We start from the raw sequence: 19,967 nt of genomic DNA, 5'->3' as shown, positions 1-19,967 counted from the left end.
GTTTGTGGTAGATGCGCACATTTGTACTGTAACGTTTACGTGCTGATCTACTCAGCGGTCTCATAAAACGTTAAAAAAATGTAAAAGTCTGGGAGAATGAGTAGAGCAGACATATAGATCTGAATAAGAGTGACGACGCAAAAAAGAGCTCTATTCGGTACGATTTTCTGTGCGCACACACCCGACCCGAAGCGTGCAGCCATGCACATAGACACCTAACGTTACAGCGCGCGAGTCCTAAACTGAGCTCTATTTCGTGTCTGAATGGACAAATACACACAACATTATGTCTAAATGTCCTTTTTGGAGAGTATTCACGTAAACAATGTTGGTTATGTCTTAAACAGTTGTGAGTGTATTGGATGTCCATCAGTGCAATTGACCCTTCGCTAAGCCCCGCCCTCCTTAGTTACTGTTGCTACGCCTGTCAAGCTTTCGCGTCTAGCTCGTCTATTACAGTGTGTATGCACCGGTGTCAGACATTCCCAATGAGATAATTAGTAATTTTTGGCGAACATGTGAAATATCTGAGAGAGCAAGACAAAAGGGACTGCAGTATGCATTCGAGGGATATATCCACGACATAATATGCAACAGATTAGAGAATAATTTAATAAAAATTGAAGCTAAAGCCTATAGTCGCAGCAGCCGCCGCCTCATACGCTGACCATTCAAATGGGAAACACACAAATTGAGGAACAGCTATGCTCGTGCACAGCAGGGTAAGTGAAATGTGAAACTAATATAATAATTATAAATCAAACAGTTTATCCATAAATCTTGTGGAATAACACTAACATCGGGAGAGCCGCGATCGGATTGGGTTAAAGTGACTCAGTCAGGGGTAACTTAGTAGGCCGTCGATTAACAAAATGCTGAAATATATTTTAAAGTATGTCAGTGAGCCTCCGTCTTGTCTTTAATCGTCTTATTTTACGTTAAAACGTGCATTATGAACAAAGAACCGTAATTATCTCCAACTTCCAAGCAATAGGTGTTTTTGTTAATCCTGTCGACATTTAGATGTGAATGGAGTCTCACACACTGCTTGATCCACGCCCGTCATTTCTCCCCTTGGATTTTAGATTTTCGGGAAGGAAAAAAAATCCACTCCCCCGTCCAAACTTTTAGGATACCGGGTATCAGATTTGCACAATCCATACGCACAACGCTTTGGCATGTGTCCCTCGCTCGAAAGCTTGCCAGACCTCCCGCGCCTAGTTACGGTTGCTAAGACACGATTGGCCAGTGGCGGTTTTCGGGCGTGGCTTAGCGAAGGGTCAATTGGATCCACATGTCATTGGACATGATCCGATGTCTTAAAGTGACAGTGGGTAATAAACCTAATGCGCTCTGTGTCCTTAATTTTGATCAAGCATTAAAAGAAAAAGAGAAAAGCATTCACTGTTTGTTAATAGCTTTAATAAGGATTAATTATATTTAATTCATACAAATAAATATGTCTGCTTGAAAGAATAATGTATGCAAGAAGTTCTAAAGAATGCATATATCATTTATTGAAAAGAAGACTGTTTTAAAGTCACAGTAGTTAAATCTGTATCTGTATTGCATGTTAAAACTTAAAAATCATTCATATTAATAGGTTAATATTGTAGGTTGAAGTAGAGCACCTATACTAACGTGTTTGACTATAATTAATAATTACTTTTATTTGGATACATCACCTGAGTATTTCCTCCATTGCTCACACCTCTAATATATGTATCTCATCTTTTGCAGTTCAAGTTGAAACGCAGTTTGTGGCAACCTCCTATTGATGGTAGGTATAAGACTAACATTACTTGCTCAATGCTAGCACAAACTGATTTGCATAATTGTCATGTGATATGTGCTAATTGTCTTTATTCTCCTTTTTAGGATTATGAATGTGGCAGTGCAAAGAATGCAGTTTGCAATTAGCTAGCAGGTATTTGTTGTTGCAACATTTTAGGCAGGTTCATGGGCACTTAAGGGGCAGTTATCGCTATCCATGTCCATACACCGATTGCCCCTGTACCTTTAATACATGGAGTAAGCTATTAAATCACACATACAAAAGTCATGGAAAACATCAAGGTCCAAACCCAGTAGAAGGGTCTACATTTCAGTGTCATGTGTGCTCATGCAGAGAACTAGCAACTGAAAGAGCTTTTTTCCAACACATAAATGGACATCTCAGGCATGATGAAACGGTTCCTTGTATGTTTGTAGGATGCACATTTAAAACTAATGTTTATAGTACATTCAACACACACAAAAACAGGAAACATAACCAACATTCATTGAAAGATTTTAAAGCCAATGTCATCTATACAAGTCAGTCACGTCAATCAATCAATTGTGCAGATGACCCTACAGAGTCTGTGGATGCAGATAATGAAAATGAAACATTAAGTTGTGGTGATGCTGCAGAATTGTTCCAGCCAAATTTTATTGACGAGAAAATTGGTTGCATTTTATTAAAATTAGAAAATATTGTTCACATTCCAAAGGTGGTTATTGATGAGGTCCTTTCTGAACTGCACTACATTTTAAGTATAGCATCTTTGCCTGTCATAAAATCTGTTGTTTCGGATGTATTCCAGAGTCATAAATTACAAGTTGAGGAGTCAGTAGTGGATGAGGTTTCAACTGCTCTATGCAAATCCAATCCTTTGGGAATAGCTATTGCAAAGGATGGCCCTCTTGCTACTGCGAATAAACGTGCACAGTACTATACCTCTCATTTTGGTGTTTTAGAGCCAATTGAGTATATATTAGATGCCCAGAGGAATAGGACATTTCAATACATCCCTATATTACAATCTTTGCAAAATTTGCTCTCTCATCAAGCTGTCCTTGAACACCTTAAAACTCAACAAAACCATCTATTATCTGGTCAAAAAGAGTACAGAACCATAAGAGATGGTGAGTACTATAAACAAAATCCGTTTCTGTCTGATGAAGGTTTGAGAATAGCAGTAAATCTGTATGTGGATGATTTTGAGATTTGTAACCCTCTTGGGACATCTCGAAAGAAACACAAACTCTGTGGTGTCTACTGGGTTTTAGGTAATTTGCCACCAGGTTCCCATTCAAAACTAAACTCAATCTATTTGGCTGTTTTATGCTAATCAGATGATGTGAAGGCCTATGGCTATACAAAAGTTTTAGAGCCTCTCTTGCAAGATTTGGGTACATTAGAACAGCATGGTGTCTTTGTTTCTCAGCTTGGTCAGTTTGTTAAAGGTACTGTTCAGTGTGTAAGCGCTGACAATCTTGGAGCCCACGGAATAGGTGGATTTGTTGAGAGTTTTTCTGGTGGGTCCATATGCAGGTTTTGTACTGGAGACAAATCAGAGTTTCAGACTAAAGATGTCAAATCAGGTGCTTTCACACTCAGAACCAGAGACCTCCATGATGTTCATGTCCAGTCTGCTCAGGAAAATGCAACTATTTGCTGTGGTGTCAAAAAACAGTGTGTTTTAACAGACCACCTTTCAAATTTTCATGTAAGCACTGGCTATCCTCCTGATATTGTGCACGACCTCTTTGAGGGTGTTGTTCCCGTTGAACTAGCACGCTGTATCAGTTTGTTGATTTCCAAAAAATACTTCACTCTTGAGGGCCTTAACAAATTGATCCAGACATTTCCGTACAAATGGGGGGACAAAACCAATCGCCCCCATCCAATATCACGCTTATTCAAAACTAGCAACACTATAGGTGGCAATGCACATGAAAATTGGGCCTTGCTCAGATTTCTTCCCTTATTGATTGGACACATTTTGCCAGAAGGTGAGCCAGCATGGCAGGTAATTATAGATCTTAAGGACATAGTTGAGTTGGTTGTGGCTCCTGTTCATACAGAGGAAACTGTTGCATATCTTGAGGCCAGAATCTATGATCACAGACACCGCTATATTGAACTCTTTCCAGACATCAAGCTCCTACCAAAACATCACTATTTAGAGCACTATCCACAAATGATTCGTTGCTTTGGACCTCTAATTGCTTTGTGGACTATGAGATTTGAGGCTAAACATAGCTTCTTCAAGCAGGTCGCACGTCATACGAATTGCTTTAAGAATATAACTCGTTCACTAGCTATTAAACACCAGTTCATGCTTGCCTACCACACACATTCCTCCAGTCTCAAGAAATCACTGTTAGAGGTCACAGATGTCTCAATCATGCCTGTTGATGTCCTTAGTGAAGGAGTAGTGTCTACTCTGAACCAGAGATACCCAGATGTGACTGAAGTTCATATAGCAAAAAATGTGTCTTGCAGTGGTATACATTACAGTGAGGGGATGCTTATTGTACATGGATCTGTAGATGGACTACCTAAATTTAATAAGATCATTCAGCTCTGCGTTCTGAAGGAGAAGTTGTGTTTTCTAGTGAAAGATGTATGCGCTTGGTATAGGGAGCATTATGGGGGTTTTGAGCTGTCTGCCTCACCCACTAGAGAGGTTGCCCTAATTGAACTTGATGACTTGGTGGACCCTTATCCCCTTGTGGAATATATGGTTCAGGGTTTGCGTATGGTCATGTTGAAAAGATTCATCATCGTTAAAGGTTCGTGTCATTTTTAAACAAAAATAGTATGAGCTCTTGATGCCAGACTTACATAATCTCAAACTACTTTTTTTTTTTTTTTAATCACAAATATAACTAATTTATTGTTTCTTGTCCTCCTCCCTTTTTTCTGCTCTAGATTAAAGGTGTTCCAAAATGGCAAGTCCGGCTGTCCTGCGGATCATTTTTGGTGACGTGTCTGACTCTAGAAAACTGCACCTACCTTATGGAATTCCGGCATCACTGGAAGAACTACATGTGCTAATAAAGACATTCTTTCAATTGAAAGAGGATTTCCGGATGCAATACATGGATTCTGATTTTAATGAGTTCATGAACCTAACTTCAGTGTCTGACATTCAAAACAAAAGCACACTGAAAATAATCTGTAATCCTATCTTGTCACCTGTGGAGCCCTGCATCACTTTGTACACAGTAGACTCTTTTGGTGAGACCTCTGCTACCACTTGCTCAGAGCCTGAAACCCCTGTTTCGTCAATAGCCTCATCCTGCAGTGACGATACGCTGTACACATCAACACCGCATTCATCCCCAGAAACTCGGCCCTCACGATTAGCCTCCTGGCCAAAGGTTTTTCTAATCCCTAAATTCACCTATGAAGCTGAATTTGAACTACAACAGAAAAACACAGAGTTTGAGACCAATGGAACATACTTCAACCCTGGCCCAAAGCTAAAAGGGGTCATCCTTGATGGCCTTGCGCAAGAAATGATGAAATACACAAAGTATCCAAAAGACTATCAGTGTGAAGAGGTAGCAGCAGCTTTGACAAGGGCCCATCCTTGTCTGGGGCAGCTGGGATCCAAGACAGGATTTTGGGGATGGAAACAGTCGCTTAAGTATAAAATGCAAAACTTTCGTACGAAACTTGGCCGACTTGGACATCCTGAAATCCGTGTGAACTCTTTGAAACACAAACGAGAGGGCCAAGGCAAAGCTGCAGCCAACATTAAGAAGCCTAGAAAGGCTGAAGTTAACTATATTCCTCTGCACCCAAAAGGCGAGACCACAGAAAGCTTGGAGAACGAGAGAATTGCTTTATTGTCAGAGCTGAAAAAGCGTGACAATGAAGTGGTGATAAAAGAAAAAATGGGAAAAACCTTCTCCCACAGACGACTAGAGATTGTGGAGCAGAGGCCCCTGATAGAAGATTTTGTAAACAGATGGCCTGCCTTATTCCAGGAGAGTGAAGTAAGTAAATGTGTACATGTATGAGTTTACATTTTTTCTTATCTATTATAACTTTCTGCACAATTGTATTTACTAGTGCTAAAGGTTTACATAGTCAAATCAGAATTGTCAAATCTGGCCTATACTCGATTGATCATCTAATCGTGTGTGTGTATAATCTTGAGGAGCTGCAGTCTCTATTCACTAGTCACTGTACCTTTATAGCTGAACTGAGGATTATTGTTAACCATTTTCTCTCTGCTCACCTGCCATTCACCAGTCTTGTGCTGAGTTGTGCATGCCTGCTGACAATTACATGCAGGTCTTTTCTAACTAGGCTTCTGTTTAAAACTGATTTAATAATCTTTGTGGTTCATCAATGGTGATAAAAGATTGGAACCTCCTGCAAAGTGCACACAGCCATGCACAACTCGGCACAACACCGGCGCTGCTGGTGCTCGTTTTGTTTTCTTCTTCTACCACACCCGCACATGCAGACTGTACTATGTAAAATCAAACATTAAGCTCCCCCATAGAGCCACAATGGTGGTAATTAACACATTTTAATGGCTGCATTTTGTTTATTTTTCAGGTAAATGCAGAGTTTATGAGGATCACCACCAAGCCACTGCAGTCAAAGTTCATGTCACAGCTGGACCACTTCTCAAACAAGCTGATGCAGATCTTCAAGAGCAAAGGAGGAGTGAAGGGGCAGAGGATTAAGGAAGTCCTGTCTATCACAGATTTGGTTAGTCGAAATGCATCTAACATCCCTTTGCATTTATTGGGGTGGTTATTGTAAGGTTTTATTGTCCATAGTTCCTTATTTAAACACTTTATAAATGGCCTACTAGTATAGTGCTTTTATCCAAATATTATGTTTTTTTTAAATTTGGTTCATCCACTCACAGACCAATGTAAAACATTGCTTGTTGGGGGCATTTAGGGGTTAGGCATCCTGTTTAGACTGAAATGACCCTCTGATCTTAATTAGACAACCTGCTCCTTCTCTGTGTCACCATAACAACCACATTTGGCTAAATTGTGTCTCATTTTTCACCCCTGCTTCAGCCTGACAACATCAACACCAGGAGGGAGTGTATCCTGAGATGCCTCGTCATCTACCTCAATGAAGATCCAGACACCTTCTTCAAAGAATATCTGGTAAATTTATCACAGTATGTTTGTCATGTAGTGTTGAACTGTTACTCCCTCTTACTTCTCCCATGACACACTATTTATATTGACAGAGCCCTACAGAGGTGTTCTTATGTACTGGTGTAGACAAGTGATCGTACATGTTTTTGAGTTTAGGGGGGAGTGTGAGTGTGTGCGCTTGGAGTGGGGAGGTTGTTTAGAGTTCTGTTGGCCTGGGGGATTAATGTCTTGATATTTCTATTGAAATATGCTCTCCAGACATGTATTAGGATGCATACAAATCTGCTTGGAATAGACCCCGAAGCCGCCGCCAGGCGCCGCCATTTGCGCCATTTAGAATTTCAGCCGCCGCCAGCCAATAATTTCGTAAGCCAAATTGAGCCGCCATCTGATAAAGTTTGGCTGAGCTGGCTAGAATTATTTGCATCAAATAATAATTCTATCACATAGAGACATACACACACGACACGAATAAATAAACAATACACGAGATCTATTTTCCCACTGGATTCATAACAGCACAGTCTTGTGCTCGTCAGCCTACTTCTAGTAGCCCCGTTCTGGCCTGCCCGAGAATGGTTTGCGGACCTAATATCTCTTCTGGACGGCTCTCTCTTGGAGATTCCGATCAGGAGGGCGGTACGATATTTCACCCCCGCCCAGAGTTGTGGAAACTTGGCCTCTGAGGGGGCCCAGCTCATAGAATCTGGTCTCTCAACTGAGGTTGTTGAGACCATCCTTCACTCCAGAGCTCCGTCCACGAGGAAGTTACATGCCCTGAAGTGGAAACTTTTCACTTCTTGGTGTGCAGAACACCGGCAGGACCCAGTTAACGGCCCAGTGGGTGCAGTGCTGGAGTTTCTGCAGGAGCGTTTCTCTGCAGGGTTATCCCCCTCCACACTAAAGGTGTATGTGGCGGCACTAGCTGCTTACCATGTCCCTTTCAGTGGAGTTTCTCTTGGGAGACACCCACTTATAACTCGCTTCCTTCGTGGCACTTTGAGGCTGAGGCCTGCAGTTCGTACGAGGGTGCCGACTTGGGATTTGGCCATTGTACTAGAGGGCCTTTCTTTGGCCCCCTTTGAACCTATTGAGGAAGTTTCTGAGAAATTTCTCACGTATAAAACTCTTTTTCTGCTTGCAATCTCCTCACTTAAGAGAATCGGAGATTTGCAGGCCCTGTCGGTTGCACCCTCGTGCCTGGAGTTTTCGCCTGGAATGGTTAAGGCTTTTCTATACCCTAGACCAGGTTATGTCCCTAAGGTCCCTATTAATGCTGTCAGACCTACAGTGCTGCAGGCTTTCTATCCTCCTCCGTTTGTGTCATCAGATCAGGAGAAACTTAACCTTCTCTGCCCGGTTAGGGCGTTAGGGCGTTAGACGCTTACGTCCACAGAGCTGCCCTGGGAAGGAAATCAGAACAGTTATTTGTGTGCTTTGGACCACCCAGGAAAGGGTGTCCCGCGTCTAAACAGAGAATGAGCAAGTGGGTGGTTGAGGCCATCTCACTTGCTTATGAGTCGGCTGGTCAGCCTTCACCTTTGGATGTACGAGCCCACTCTACTAGGAGTATGGCTGCTTCTAAAGCATTGTTGTCAGGAGTATCGCTAAGTGATGTTTGTGATGCGGCTGGGTGGTCCTCACCGCATACATTTGTTAAGTTCTATGAATTGGACTTAAGTTCCACTCCTGGGGCGCAGGTGCTCTCGTCCTCTGTGCGCTAGTTCCCACATGATGGTCATTTGCTCCTATGGCGTGGGTGGGTGTTGGCGTTCCAACAGCTTGACGCAGCTCGAGTTCCCTTGAAAGGGAACGTCTCGGTTACGTATGTAACTATCAGGGAACTAGGGTTACATACGTAACCGAGACAATTTTTTTGGACAGATCCAAATTAAATTAAAGTCAGGGCAAAAGGGAAAGTTGTGTTACGTATGATGGCTGGCTTGCTTGTCAGCCGCAATAGCCTAACGCCTAGCACTACATATCTGTAAAATAAAGAAAATAAACAGTGTGTGCTTTCTGCCGTCTCCGTGAATTTTTTTTTTTTTTTTTTGGAGCACGTCTCTAAACTTCAACACAACTCAGCGAATACTATGCACCCAGGCATGAGCAATATATCTTTTTAAGTGTGTACTTTTAAATAATCTAATTCAAAACTAAATCAAATATTCTCTGTTTATGTAATCTGTATGAAAAGAGAGAGATGTCAGTCGTTCCCACGGAGAGGGCGCGCTTTTACCAAACTATATTGCTATACCTAAATGAGTAAAAATCGACTGAAATATGTTGAAATAAAATGTATTTGTATAAGCAACGTATTAAACTGCAAATTAACATTTATATGCCCTATCATAAAAACGATAGACCTATGTTACAGACATATGAAAGACAACATTTCGTTGACTAGTTTTGAATCCTTAACTTTGAAATACGTATGTTAAAATGTATACTTTAGTTTTTACAAAGAAAGATTACACTTGAAACATTGTTAAAATTTTAATTGTTATAATTGTAACCTTTTAATAAAATAGCAAATAAAATATTTACAGTAAATATTACGGTATTTAAGGTAGATGTAAACAAAATCTTAAAAGATTCTTTTCTTTAAATCATTTTTATTGTGTTTTATTTAGAGGTGGGCATAGATTCATTTTTTTAATCTAGATTAATCTCACTGGAATCTTGGAATTAATCTAGATTAATCTAGATTAAAATGGCTCATTTGAATTCTGCCGAAGGCATTCAGAATATGTGTGCTACCCAAATAATGACTAAAAGTAAGTCTTTGAGAATAGTTCGCGTCACGTAGGGATGTGAATTTCTGACAAAAATGCCATTCGACAATAGAGGAGCAAAAGTCGAATATCGTTAAAATTTTTTTATAAAATAAAATAAATAAATAAAACGCACAATTACAATGACAGAAAGGGAGGCCAATTTCATCTTTAGCGATTTGTCATCAAACAAACTGTTTATTAATTGAACAAATAACATGTTTTTGTCGTTTTTTTTTAAACATAGTAACTTAGGTTAATTGGAAGAAGAAAAAAACAATAAGCACGACGTATAGGTTACAGTCCGTTTTTGCATCGCAAAACCAGATGCTCGTTAGATCAAAAAATAATGTCATATGTCATAATGATTTTATGTGAACCTGCCTTTACCGGCAATAGCCTCCTCCTTTTTAAACAAATTAGTTTCAATCAATGTAAACTATTCGTGTGACTATGCCCCTGCGCAATACACACACATTACCGCGGGATGGCGGGTGTTCATTTCATAAACTGTACACAATGGTAGCTTATTTATTTTGTAGCCTATAAATTAATGTATATGTCCAACGGATAACGTCATACTTTTTAGTAGTGCTATCGTGTCGTAATAATCTGTTTGGTTGTAAAATGTATTACCTGAATGAAATGAAATCGAACGTATCGTCCTGTGGAATCATTCATTCACAGACAGCTTACGAAGATGTTCAACTAATAAAGATCTTCATCGCTGGCAAAAAATATGATGCATTTGCAGATTTGCTTTCACTAGACTAAACTGTAGCTCTTGATGTTCTTAAATCTTCCTGTTACGACTCCGTGTCGAGTGTGATTGAACGCGCTTCAGACGATTCAGTGCGTGAGGAACTGAACAGAACTGATTCGCGAACCAATTTAGACAGATCTGCCAACTTGTTTGATGAAGTCTTTGAACAGAATCGACCCAAAAGAGTGATTCATTTGTAAATTGAGCATCGCTCATGCCCATAAAAAAGATACAGCGCGCTTGGAATAAACTCATTTAACAACATGTAAAGTAACGAGAGGAACGATCCCCCAACGTAACATGTAAAAGTATACACCTTGTGTCCCTGACAGGAAAATACCCTGCTGCGCGATTTGCGCGAAAATATAACGATATTCGAAAAAGCTATTTTATGATCCCAACCCAACTTTGAGAATAGATTAACGGCGATATTTTTTTTATCGCCCGATAAGAGTCTCACGTTAACGCAGCACGTTAACGCCGATAACGGCCCACCACTAGTTTTATTAGACTATTGACATTGCCTATTTATTCTTTCTTATTTTAATATTCATTAAAAAACACTTAGACACTGAGATCAGAATGCGGGAATGGCAGAAGTTGGTTGGGAAAAAAGACGCATTTTATCATGTGCCAGCTAGCTAACGTGTCTTTGATTAAACTTTTTTTTTTTATCCTTTTATTCCAGGTACCGCCATAGCCAGTGCGTTTGACACCATGTTTACAGAATGGAGAATCCGGAAAGGAAATGTGCACGTTGTGCTTCGAAACTAGGGATGCAACGATTACAGATTTTGTAAGTACGATTATTGTCTGAGAAATAATCACGATTTAACGATTATCACGATTATTATGCATCAATTAATTTCACAACACTATATGTATAATATCACATGAACACTCAACACTAGATTTTAATGTGTTATTTGCCACAACACAGTACAAAATTATAAAATGACAAACAATAATCAATCTCTTCCTTTGGAATTAAAGAGAAGTGCTTTGTAAACATCCAGCATTTTTCTTTTAAAAATAACAAATTAAGTCAATGGCTGCAGGGCTCTTTGATTGAAATAGATCACAAAATGATTAAGTGTTTAGTTTGTTCTAAATTTATTTTCAACCAGAGGTAGAAAACTTGATAACATGAAAACCATATCTTGTTGGTATTTGACTTAAAAAAATAAAAAAATAATTAAAAACAAATAAAAACAAATCCCAATGAAAATAAGAATAAACAAAGTATTTGGCTCTATTGAATTAAATGTAAGCTAAATATAAACTATGTATTTCTTTTAAAAGAAAACAAATATAGTCCAAATGTTTTTCACTCCAATATTATTGTACTTATTTTAATACTCTTTTTTTAATTATTAATCCAAATTTTACATGTGCCTTTAGAAAATCATCTATTATAATCTCATTATTTTGGTTTGTTTGTTTGAAGTTTAAGTACAAATTATAGAAAGAAACTGAGAACATCTCTCATGCAGTGTTATTAATAACTGAAATGCAGTTAATTGGTAGTCCTAGAAGTCTACACCGCCATGATCTTATGTTAGTGTTTTACAACGGGCATATTAAAACTACAAAGCCTAACATTTACAGGAGAAAGCAATAGGATATTAACTCTTGAGAGCACGTCACATTCTGTTTTCCACAGACTTGCGTAACCAAAACATTCTGTTTTTTGTTGTTGTTTTTTTACGTTGTACTGAAAGCAGAAAGTTGCACGCCGCGTTCTCCTTTTTCCAAAGCGCTAGGGCGGTTGTGCTCCGTCTGTCGTTGCTCTGTTGGTTCTTTTCACTTGACCTAAGGTGCGCTTTCGGCATTATGAAAAATAGAGATGTTTTTATCTCAATGCGGCGCGCACGCGCTTGGAAAAAACGAGCGCGTCGCTTCCCTTATGAGCGCGCATGCCGCGTGCCTACATTTGAAATAATGAACTTGAGCGCGCAAAAGACGCGATCTGTGAACAGGCCCTTAAGGCGTTTTTTCGGTGGAAATAGAGTGTCGCTGCTAGTCCCTCTGCCATAGTGATTGACGAGCACGGCATTAAGCTGGTGCACCGCTGGTGTAACCTTGTTTTCGTTTGGTGCAAAAGTTCCGTTCCGTGCAGAACACTCAGTGTAGCATAGTCTTTACGATTAATTAACCGTGACGTTTTAAAGCGCGGTTAATTGTGAAATCTGGTAATCGCTGCATCCCTATTCGAGACAACGCACGAAATATGGTGAAGGCAATGGAGGAGTGTGGTGTTAAAAGCCTGGGCGGTATGGCTCATCTGGGGCAGTTAGCAGTGCACGATGCAGTTCTAAGCCAGCGAAGCATTATTGACTCTTTGGCTATAGCAAGAAAAATAGTCGGACATTTTAAAAGCTCCCCCCTTGGTACCTCTCGGCTGAGAGATATCCAGCGAGAGAGATGGGAATGAAGACCAAGATGCTACAACAGGATGTTTCGACGCGCTGGAACAGTACATTCCTGATGATGACAACTCTCCTGGAACAGAAGCGCTCACTGGTTATGTACGAGGCTTACCACGGACTGCCTGTATCTCTCAACGCAAACCAGTGGAGTCTCATTGAGAAAATGACCACACTCCTGGCACCCTTTGAAGAGTTGACGAGAGAGATTAGCTTGCATACAGCTACAGCTGCTGACGTGATCCCGTCTGTTGTGGCACTCAAGTGTTTTCTGAACAAGATAGCCGAAACCGACAGTGGGGTCAAAACGACCAAGTCTGCACAGCTTGAAGCCGTGAACAAGAGATTTGAAACCACTTTTCTCCGAGCAACTCTACAACTTGGCAACAATCCTGGACCCCAGATACAAAGATCGCTACTTTGACGCAGACCTCAAGCAAGTGGGAAAAAACAAGCTAAAGAAAGAAGTGGACAAGATGACAGCGTCAGCGATGACCAGCGCCAGTGCCACAGATGGGCCTAGACCAGACGCAGAAGACACTGAGCCAGAAGAAGGTGAACCACAAGAAAAGAGGATGTGTACGCCAAGTGAAAGGCATTCGTTCCTGGACATGTTTGATGAAATTCTGGAGGAAAAGGAGCAGGATGAACAGGCAATAGGTTCAACGAGTGTGCAGGTAGGCTAGGTTACTATACTATTTGAATCAGATAATCTTTTAATAGTCTTGACTAACATTCAGATTCAGTATTTCACATTTCTTTGTGTGATCAGATCATTTATTGACAGTCAAATCTCATGAAAAACTGCTGTCCATAGTTATTATTGAACTTGTAGGATTGCTGGTGCATGCCACCGTTAACATGGGTGCATCTCAATAGTCTGTCGTGTCTAAAATTTAGTGATAGGCTTGTAATGGGTCTACTGGGCTGACCAATGATGGGTAGGTGCTCCCTCCAGTGGATAGATGGCGAAACAATCTAATCAATTAGCTACTATATTGAAATGACTAGGCATACATATACTGGGACTCCAGAGTTTTGGCCTAAGAAGAAAAAAAGATAATTGAATGAACATTTATTTTATTTCATTTGGTGTCATGAATACAAATGTTAAATAAAAATGTACTGAGTTTTTTGCCAGAGATGTATATTTATACACCTTGTCTATATTTCTTTTAGGTGCATGGTTACCTGAGTGAGCCCACCATCCCCAGAAATGTGAGTCTGCTGCAGTACTGGCAAAGCAACATGACCCGCTTCCCTGCCCTCACCCCAGTGGCAAGCAAGTACCTGTCAGCTCCCTGTACAAGCGTGGAAAGTGAACGTCTCTTTTCCGTCGCTTCAAATGTTGTCAGTGTAAAGAGAAATAGGATCGGTACAGGGAGAGCAGAAATGCTCCTGTTTGTTAAACACAACATTCATCTGCTTCCAAAGCCCAGGAAGGCCAAGGGTTAGGCCTAACCCTAAAGTACTTGGCAGTTACAGTACTTAGTTACTGTTCTTACAGTTCAGATGACTGCAAAAGTCAGTGTCTGTTCAGTCCAGTTTGTTCTGGCTCCATTTTCACATTTTACTTTTTTCAATACTTTTGGCTTTGGCCATTTAAGGCCTTCTACTGTACTTTAAAGTGTTGAACTGTTGTAGAATGTTCACAGAATACAGTTACTTTGTTTTAAGTGAGTTAGATGTTTATTGAGAATACTCAGGGTTGGGCTTATAGTGTGAATTCAGGACACACTTGTATCCTTTATAAAAAAATATTTTTATATAAATATTAATTTTTTCTTCTGAAAATCTGGTGAAATATTTTGCACAAGAAAAATAAATTACAAAAGTAAAAAATTGTTTTGGAAAATATCTCTTTATTTGATTATCATAAAAATGTGTTTTCTATACAGAGATATCGACATTGGTAAATATCGGTATCGGCCATTAACAGCAATATTAATATCGGTTATCGGTATCGGCCACAATTTTCACATCAGTGCATCTCTACCTGTTTATAAATCCATTTTGTACAGCGTACAAAACAATCGTCCAGACAAGATGATCACAACAATATTATCAAACTCTGTAAACAATAAATTAACTCTAATTTTCAATTGATTCAAAGACGGAGACGCAAGACGGCAAGTTGTATTTGAATGAAACGCAGAGCCCGTCCATTGTGATGCATGGATTTGCGCTGTGTTATAATGCGTTGCTACTGACGACGGTTAGAAGGAAATGCCACAGAATAGAATCTTGCCTCAAGGCGAGACACTACAGGTGAATAGGGTAATTTTTTTAACTAGCAGATATCACCATAAAACTTTGCCAGTTGATTACGATGAGAAACAAATTTGTTTTTTTGTAATTGTTTTCTGTTTGTAAAAGTTTTCTGTAATTGAATGTTTTATGAGGCATTATCTAATTAAATTACGGTATTTTAAAAAACGAGTATTGCATAAAGCCGGGTTCAGATTATTTTTTCATTGTGTTCACATTTTAGATGGGGAAAAAATTACAGAGGGATTTATGGATATCTACCTTTGTTATCCTGTAAATCAGATCTCGGTTATCGGAGATGCGACATTAGTTTAGAGGTGTTTCCATCTCTCGCGGTCACCTTTTTTATTGCAACATTTACAAATTGCCTCGTCAGTATTTACCGCCTCTCCCTTCTCTCTCCCTCTTTCTCCTCCACACTGTCACTTGATGACAACTATATAAGCATTTTTAGGCATTGAATAAATTATATTTATATATTATATATAAGTGCCGGTGATGACGGTATTGAAACTGATACCGTTGCTATTTTAAGACCCCGCGGTATACGATATTACCGAAATACCGCCCAACCCTACTAGAACCCCCTCTCTCGGGTTTCACATGTTCCCTCTGCATGTGTAATTGTGCGTCAACGCGGACAACGACGCAGAAGTATAAATTAAAACCAACGCATAGTGTATAGCGTAGAGGCTCCGGCGTAGGTCCGACGCAGAAGTATAAATCAGCAAAGAGCAAATGAAGCTTAACTTACGTTTCAGAAGCGCGCACGGCGGGCCTTCATCGCAGCAAAGGTCTTAACTGCATCCTCTATTTCGATTCTCTGTACCAGTTCATGTTCTATGGAGATTGTTGCCAGTCCATTAAGTCTGTTCCCTGTTCACAAAACGTTCCCCATTCAAAGCAATCGGGACCTCACATATGAAACAGCCAGCCACCGCTGTCAGCGAACCGCCGTATTCAAGCACCGAGGGCGCGCGCCCATACCTCCGGTTCAGTTTCCCGAGCCCACGAAGTGCGGCGAACGGAACCCGGAGGCCATTCTGCCCCTAGCTGTACATGTAAAAGCATGGGAAGCGATTCCAGGGATATCAGAATGCAAAGGGGCCATAGAACCGGTACCTCCTTCTCTGAGCGAGTCAGGCTTTTACAGCCGGTTCTATGGCCACTTTGCACAACAGTTTCGCTATTTCAGCGCGGCTTGTCGAAGAAGTACTTCAAAACATTTCCGGAGTCACTGCCACGCTTCAGCTCGTCTGCGACAATCTTTGCGGCGTCAATCTTCATTGAATTTTGATATCAGATAGAGCCGGCCAGAGCGCAGCATAATAAGTAGCCACGCAGTTCAATTGGAGGGCGGGGGCAAAAGCCGGCTTATCCAGTATGGAAATAAACCCAGACAATGACACGCCACACCCCTACTGCATGCTAGAATCTCCGAAAACAAACCGATTTCAACCTCAAAATGTAAGCTTTTAAATTTTTGTAAATTTATTTCAAAGATTTAAATAAAGCCACCCTGTGCTGTGTGTAAACTCTTGCAACAAAATTACCCACATTATCAAAAAATTATGAGATAAAAATCATGACATGGCAGTATATGTCAGTTTTCCAGAATATCTAATGTTGATATTTTTCAAGATATCGATCGAAGTTGGAAATTTCAGTATCGTGACAACACTAAGTTGCAGTATAAAATAGGTCGCAACCATATGTTGTAAATATATTTTAGGGAATATGCTATTCATTAAAGGAATATCCATAAACTCCCCATGATTTTTTAAAAAGATTTTATTAATCTCCATGTATTTCCCAGGTCTTAAACAGATGGATATGAAAGCCTACCTTGTTCTGGCTCAGTATTGCTCCTTGTCTTGAACATTAAGCGAGTGAGCAGCAGCTCTTGTCTGAGATGCAGCAGATCGTCATGAAGACCTTGAGCTTTAGACCTCCAGCCTTCATCCTGCAGTCGGAGTCGATCAGCCAGAGATTCAGCGAACTGTCTGGCTCCTCCTGATGGTCTGGACTTGATAAGAGCCACGGCTACAGCCAGTCTGGAGACTCTTATGTACCAGCTCACCGCTCCTACAGAGATAATGCAACAGTTCACCTTAAGAAAGAACTAGTCCACTTCTAACATCACATGATCCACACTAGACACAAGCAATACAATCAAAAAAAACTTTTTCATGCGCTTAGATCGTTAAAATAGTGAGCTCAACTGAAACTTGTGTGATTGATTGGTTGTAACACTCAATGCTGGTTGCAACGCTCAATGTGACACAACGTAAGCAAATCTACTCTAAATGTAAATAAGAACGTTAACCTAGGGTTTAGGAATGTACAGTGTGAAATGTCAGTTTATGAATTCCCCGGATTAATTGTTAACCCCAGATATGAGAATGACCCGGGGTTAACTGTAGGGCTGGGCGATAAAACGATAATGATATGTTAAATGAGGGTTACATTTGACAGATTATAACTCACCTAGTACCTTTTTACCTCTTTAAATACCTTTAGATGGCCAATAAAACCATTATAATGCAGCATTTCACCTGCCAAAAAGTGATTGAAGCCTCTACTTTGATTGAAAGGTTATTTCTGCCCTGAAATTAGTTGTTTTCCTTCAGAAGAATTATATTTGACAGATGATAACTCACCTAGTACTTTTTACCTCTTAAAATACCTTTAAAGGGCCAATACAACCATTATAATGCAGTATTTCACTTGCCAAAAAGTGACTGAAGCCTCTACTTATTGATTGAAAGGTTATTTCTGCCCTGAAATTAGTTGAGTATGTTCATGAGGGTTATATTTGACTGATTATAACTCACCTAGTACTTTTACCTCTTTAAATACCTTTATAATTAGTTATAATATTTATAATCTGTCAAATATAATTCTTCTGAAGGAAATCAACTAATTTCAGGGCAGAAATAACATTTCAATCAATAGCTTCAATCACTTTTTGGCAGGTGAAATACTGCATTATAATGGTTGTATTGGCCCTTTACAGGTATTTTAAGAGGTAAAAAGTACTAGTATATAGTATATATATAATTATATATGTCATGGCAGACATCGTTGAGGATTGGATAAACTTGAGCTATGATGAACTGTTTCCACACAAATGTCAACGCACTGGGGCATCATTATACGTGTAGCAGCTATCTATGCGTTAATCTAATGTCAGCACAACGGCACAGCTGCAACCAGCAATCAGACCTACATCCATAAGTCTACACTCGAAATATTGTCTGACAGGCGAAAACTAATGACTATAAGCCATTAAAACAATGTAAGGTTTCCCAATTTAACAGATGTGGGATGGGACCACTGATCGATAATTTATATAACTAACGTTAAGATCAGTGGATGGTTTGCAGCAACATGCTTTTTGATTTGACTATCTAATAATCATATTTAAAACTTCATAGCAGTTTTGTCTTGGGACTGTGCTGCCACAGTATATTTTTGTAAGCGTTATAAGCCTTTGATACTAGAATGATATCGTTAACGTTAGCTTACATCGTGATTAAGTTACACTTTGAGTGATTTTACCTTGACGACATGAGGCAGCTTTCTCCTCCATTCTCCTCCAAATATTAGGATGTCAATTTGAGATGCTTACATTATGTATATTCATTTTAATAAATATCACATAAACGTCGAATAAAAGTAATTTCCTTGACAATCCATTGATAAATCGCTGCTAATTGACGAGTGTTAGCAGTCAACGCTAAACAGAATAACCACGCCCACTCTAATGCATATTCATTCAAATGTAGAATGCGGCCAAATAATTGGTCAGGCACGTTAGATCGAAGCATATTTTTAACTCTTTATTGTGTCCATAGACATCATGATGTCTATGATTGTGTATAGACTTAGTTCTTAGTTCAGTGGCTGTAGTTTGTCAGTGTCATTATTCAGGTAAGTATTGTCCAGCAACAGTACCCGTTTAGTTTCTCGGCTGTCAGAGCAGATGTTCAGCCCTGTGGGGTTTAAACTAAACCTACAAACTTTTAGTAAACAAGTCAGGCCTAAACTGCTAGGCTATTCAAACAAAGCATGACCACGTGTGAGAAAAGGGAGAACAGTTGTCATGTGTTGTAATGCAGAAATCTAGGACTAGACGGCGCAGTTTCCCCTGTTTAATTGTATTTAGACTGGTATGGATTACTATACTTCATTCAAAACCGTGCATACTGTATGCTTAACAAATCATTATAGCTTTCATTCATATAGAAGCAACATGTAACTATAATTCATGTTATATTTTCACATATATTCATATTTGAATGTGCATGCACTAATATTTTTGTGTTTTTTTGCTTACACTAATGTTTAGGGGGAAAGACAAGCAGGCAGTTTAACACATTATATTAATAGGGAACAAGATACCACTGTGTTGGGTTTCTTTTCTCTGAACATTTTCAGTAGATTTAAATACATGCAATCCCATTTTTGACAGTAACTGAATGATTATTATGCATCTAAATTCATTCATGGACTATACACGAGTAGGCTACAAAAGACCAAAAGAATGCAGAGGAGGTGGACAAAGGGCTTTTGTAGAACTGCATATAAATAACCGAGCAACACACATTCTTATTGTTGTAGAAAATTCAAACATTTGGTAACACTTTATAATAACTGCATGCTATTAATAAGCATTAGTAAACAATTAATTCATTATTTATAAAACATTAGACATTAAAAAGTAGGTTATAAATGCTTTATTCTTGATTTAAGCATATCTATAATGTGTTTAATAATTGTATTTTCATACTTTATTGATAATCAATTTATCTTTTCTAAATGAAG

General features: G+C 39.4%; 2 protein-coding genes across 2 annotated transcripts in view; one reads left to right on the top strand and one right to left on the bottom strand.

The window, feature by feature from the left end:
- mei4 (meiosis-specific, MEI4 homolog (S. cerevisiae)) overlaps positions 1–18,912 on the bottom strand; it is an 82,532-nt gene extending 63,620 nt beyond the window's left edge. The window contains exons 1-2 of the mRNA XM_077219666.1: positions 18,702–18,912; positions 16,986–17,225 (exon numbers count right to left, since the gene is read on the bottom strand). Coding sequence (XP_077075781.1) covers positions 16,986–17,225; positions 18,702–18,732 — 271 coding nt within the window. The 5' untranslated portion in view covers positions 18,733–18,912. The remainder of the gene's footprint in view (positions 1–16,985; positions 17,226–18,701) is intronic.
- On the top strand, positions 4,573–6,582 carry LOC143728980 (uncharacterized). The gene is made up of 3 exons (XM_077219961.1): positions 4,573–5,772; positions 6,344–6,499; positions 6,571–6,582. Exons 1-3 carry the CDS (start codon positions 4,717–4,719, stop codon positions 6,580–6,582), a joined length of 1,224 nt encoding a protein of 407 aa, XP_077076076.1. The 5' UTR covers positions 4,573–4,716.
- Positions 18,913–19,967: the final 1,055 nt, after the last annotated feature.

Source organism: Siphateles boraxobius, unplaced genomic scaffold (genome assembly GCF_051911475.1).
Source record: "Siphateles boraxobius isolate OS27281-9 unplaced genomic scaffold, OSU_SipBor_1 8, whole genome shotgun sequence".
NCBI classification, from domain to species: domain Eukaryota; kingdom Metazoa; phylum Chordata; class Actinopteri; order Cypriniformes; family Leuciscidae; genus Siphateles; species Siphateles boraxobius.
Note: the sequence above shows the minus strand (reverse complement) of the source record. Positions and strands in the feature narration are given on the sequence as shown.

Excerpts from the sequence above, each read along its gene's own strand:
- LOC143728980 (XM_077219961.1), top strand. The coding sequence starts at position 4,717 with ATGGCAAGTCCGGCTGTCCTGCGGATCATTTTTGGTGACGTGTCTGAC. Across the intron at positions 5,773-6,343 it reads CCTTATTCCAGGAGAGTGAA|GTAAATGCAGAGTTTATGAG; the intron begins GTAAGTAAATGT and ends TTTATTTTTCAG.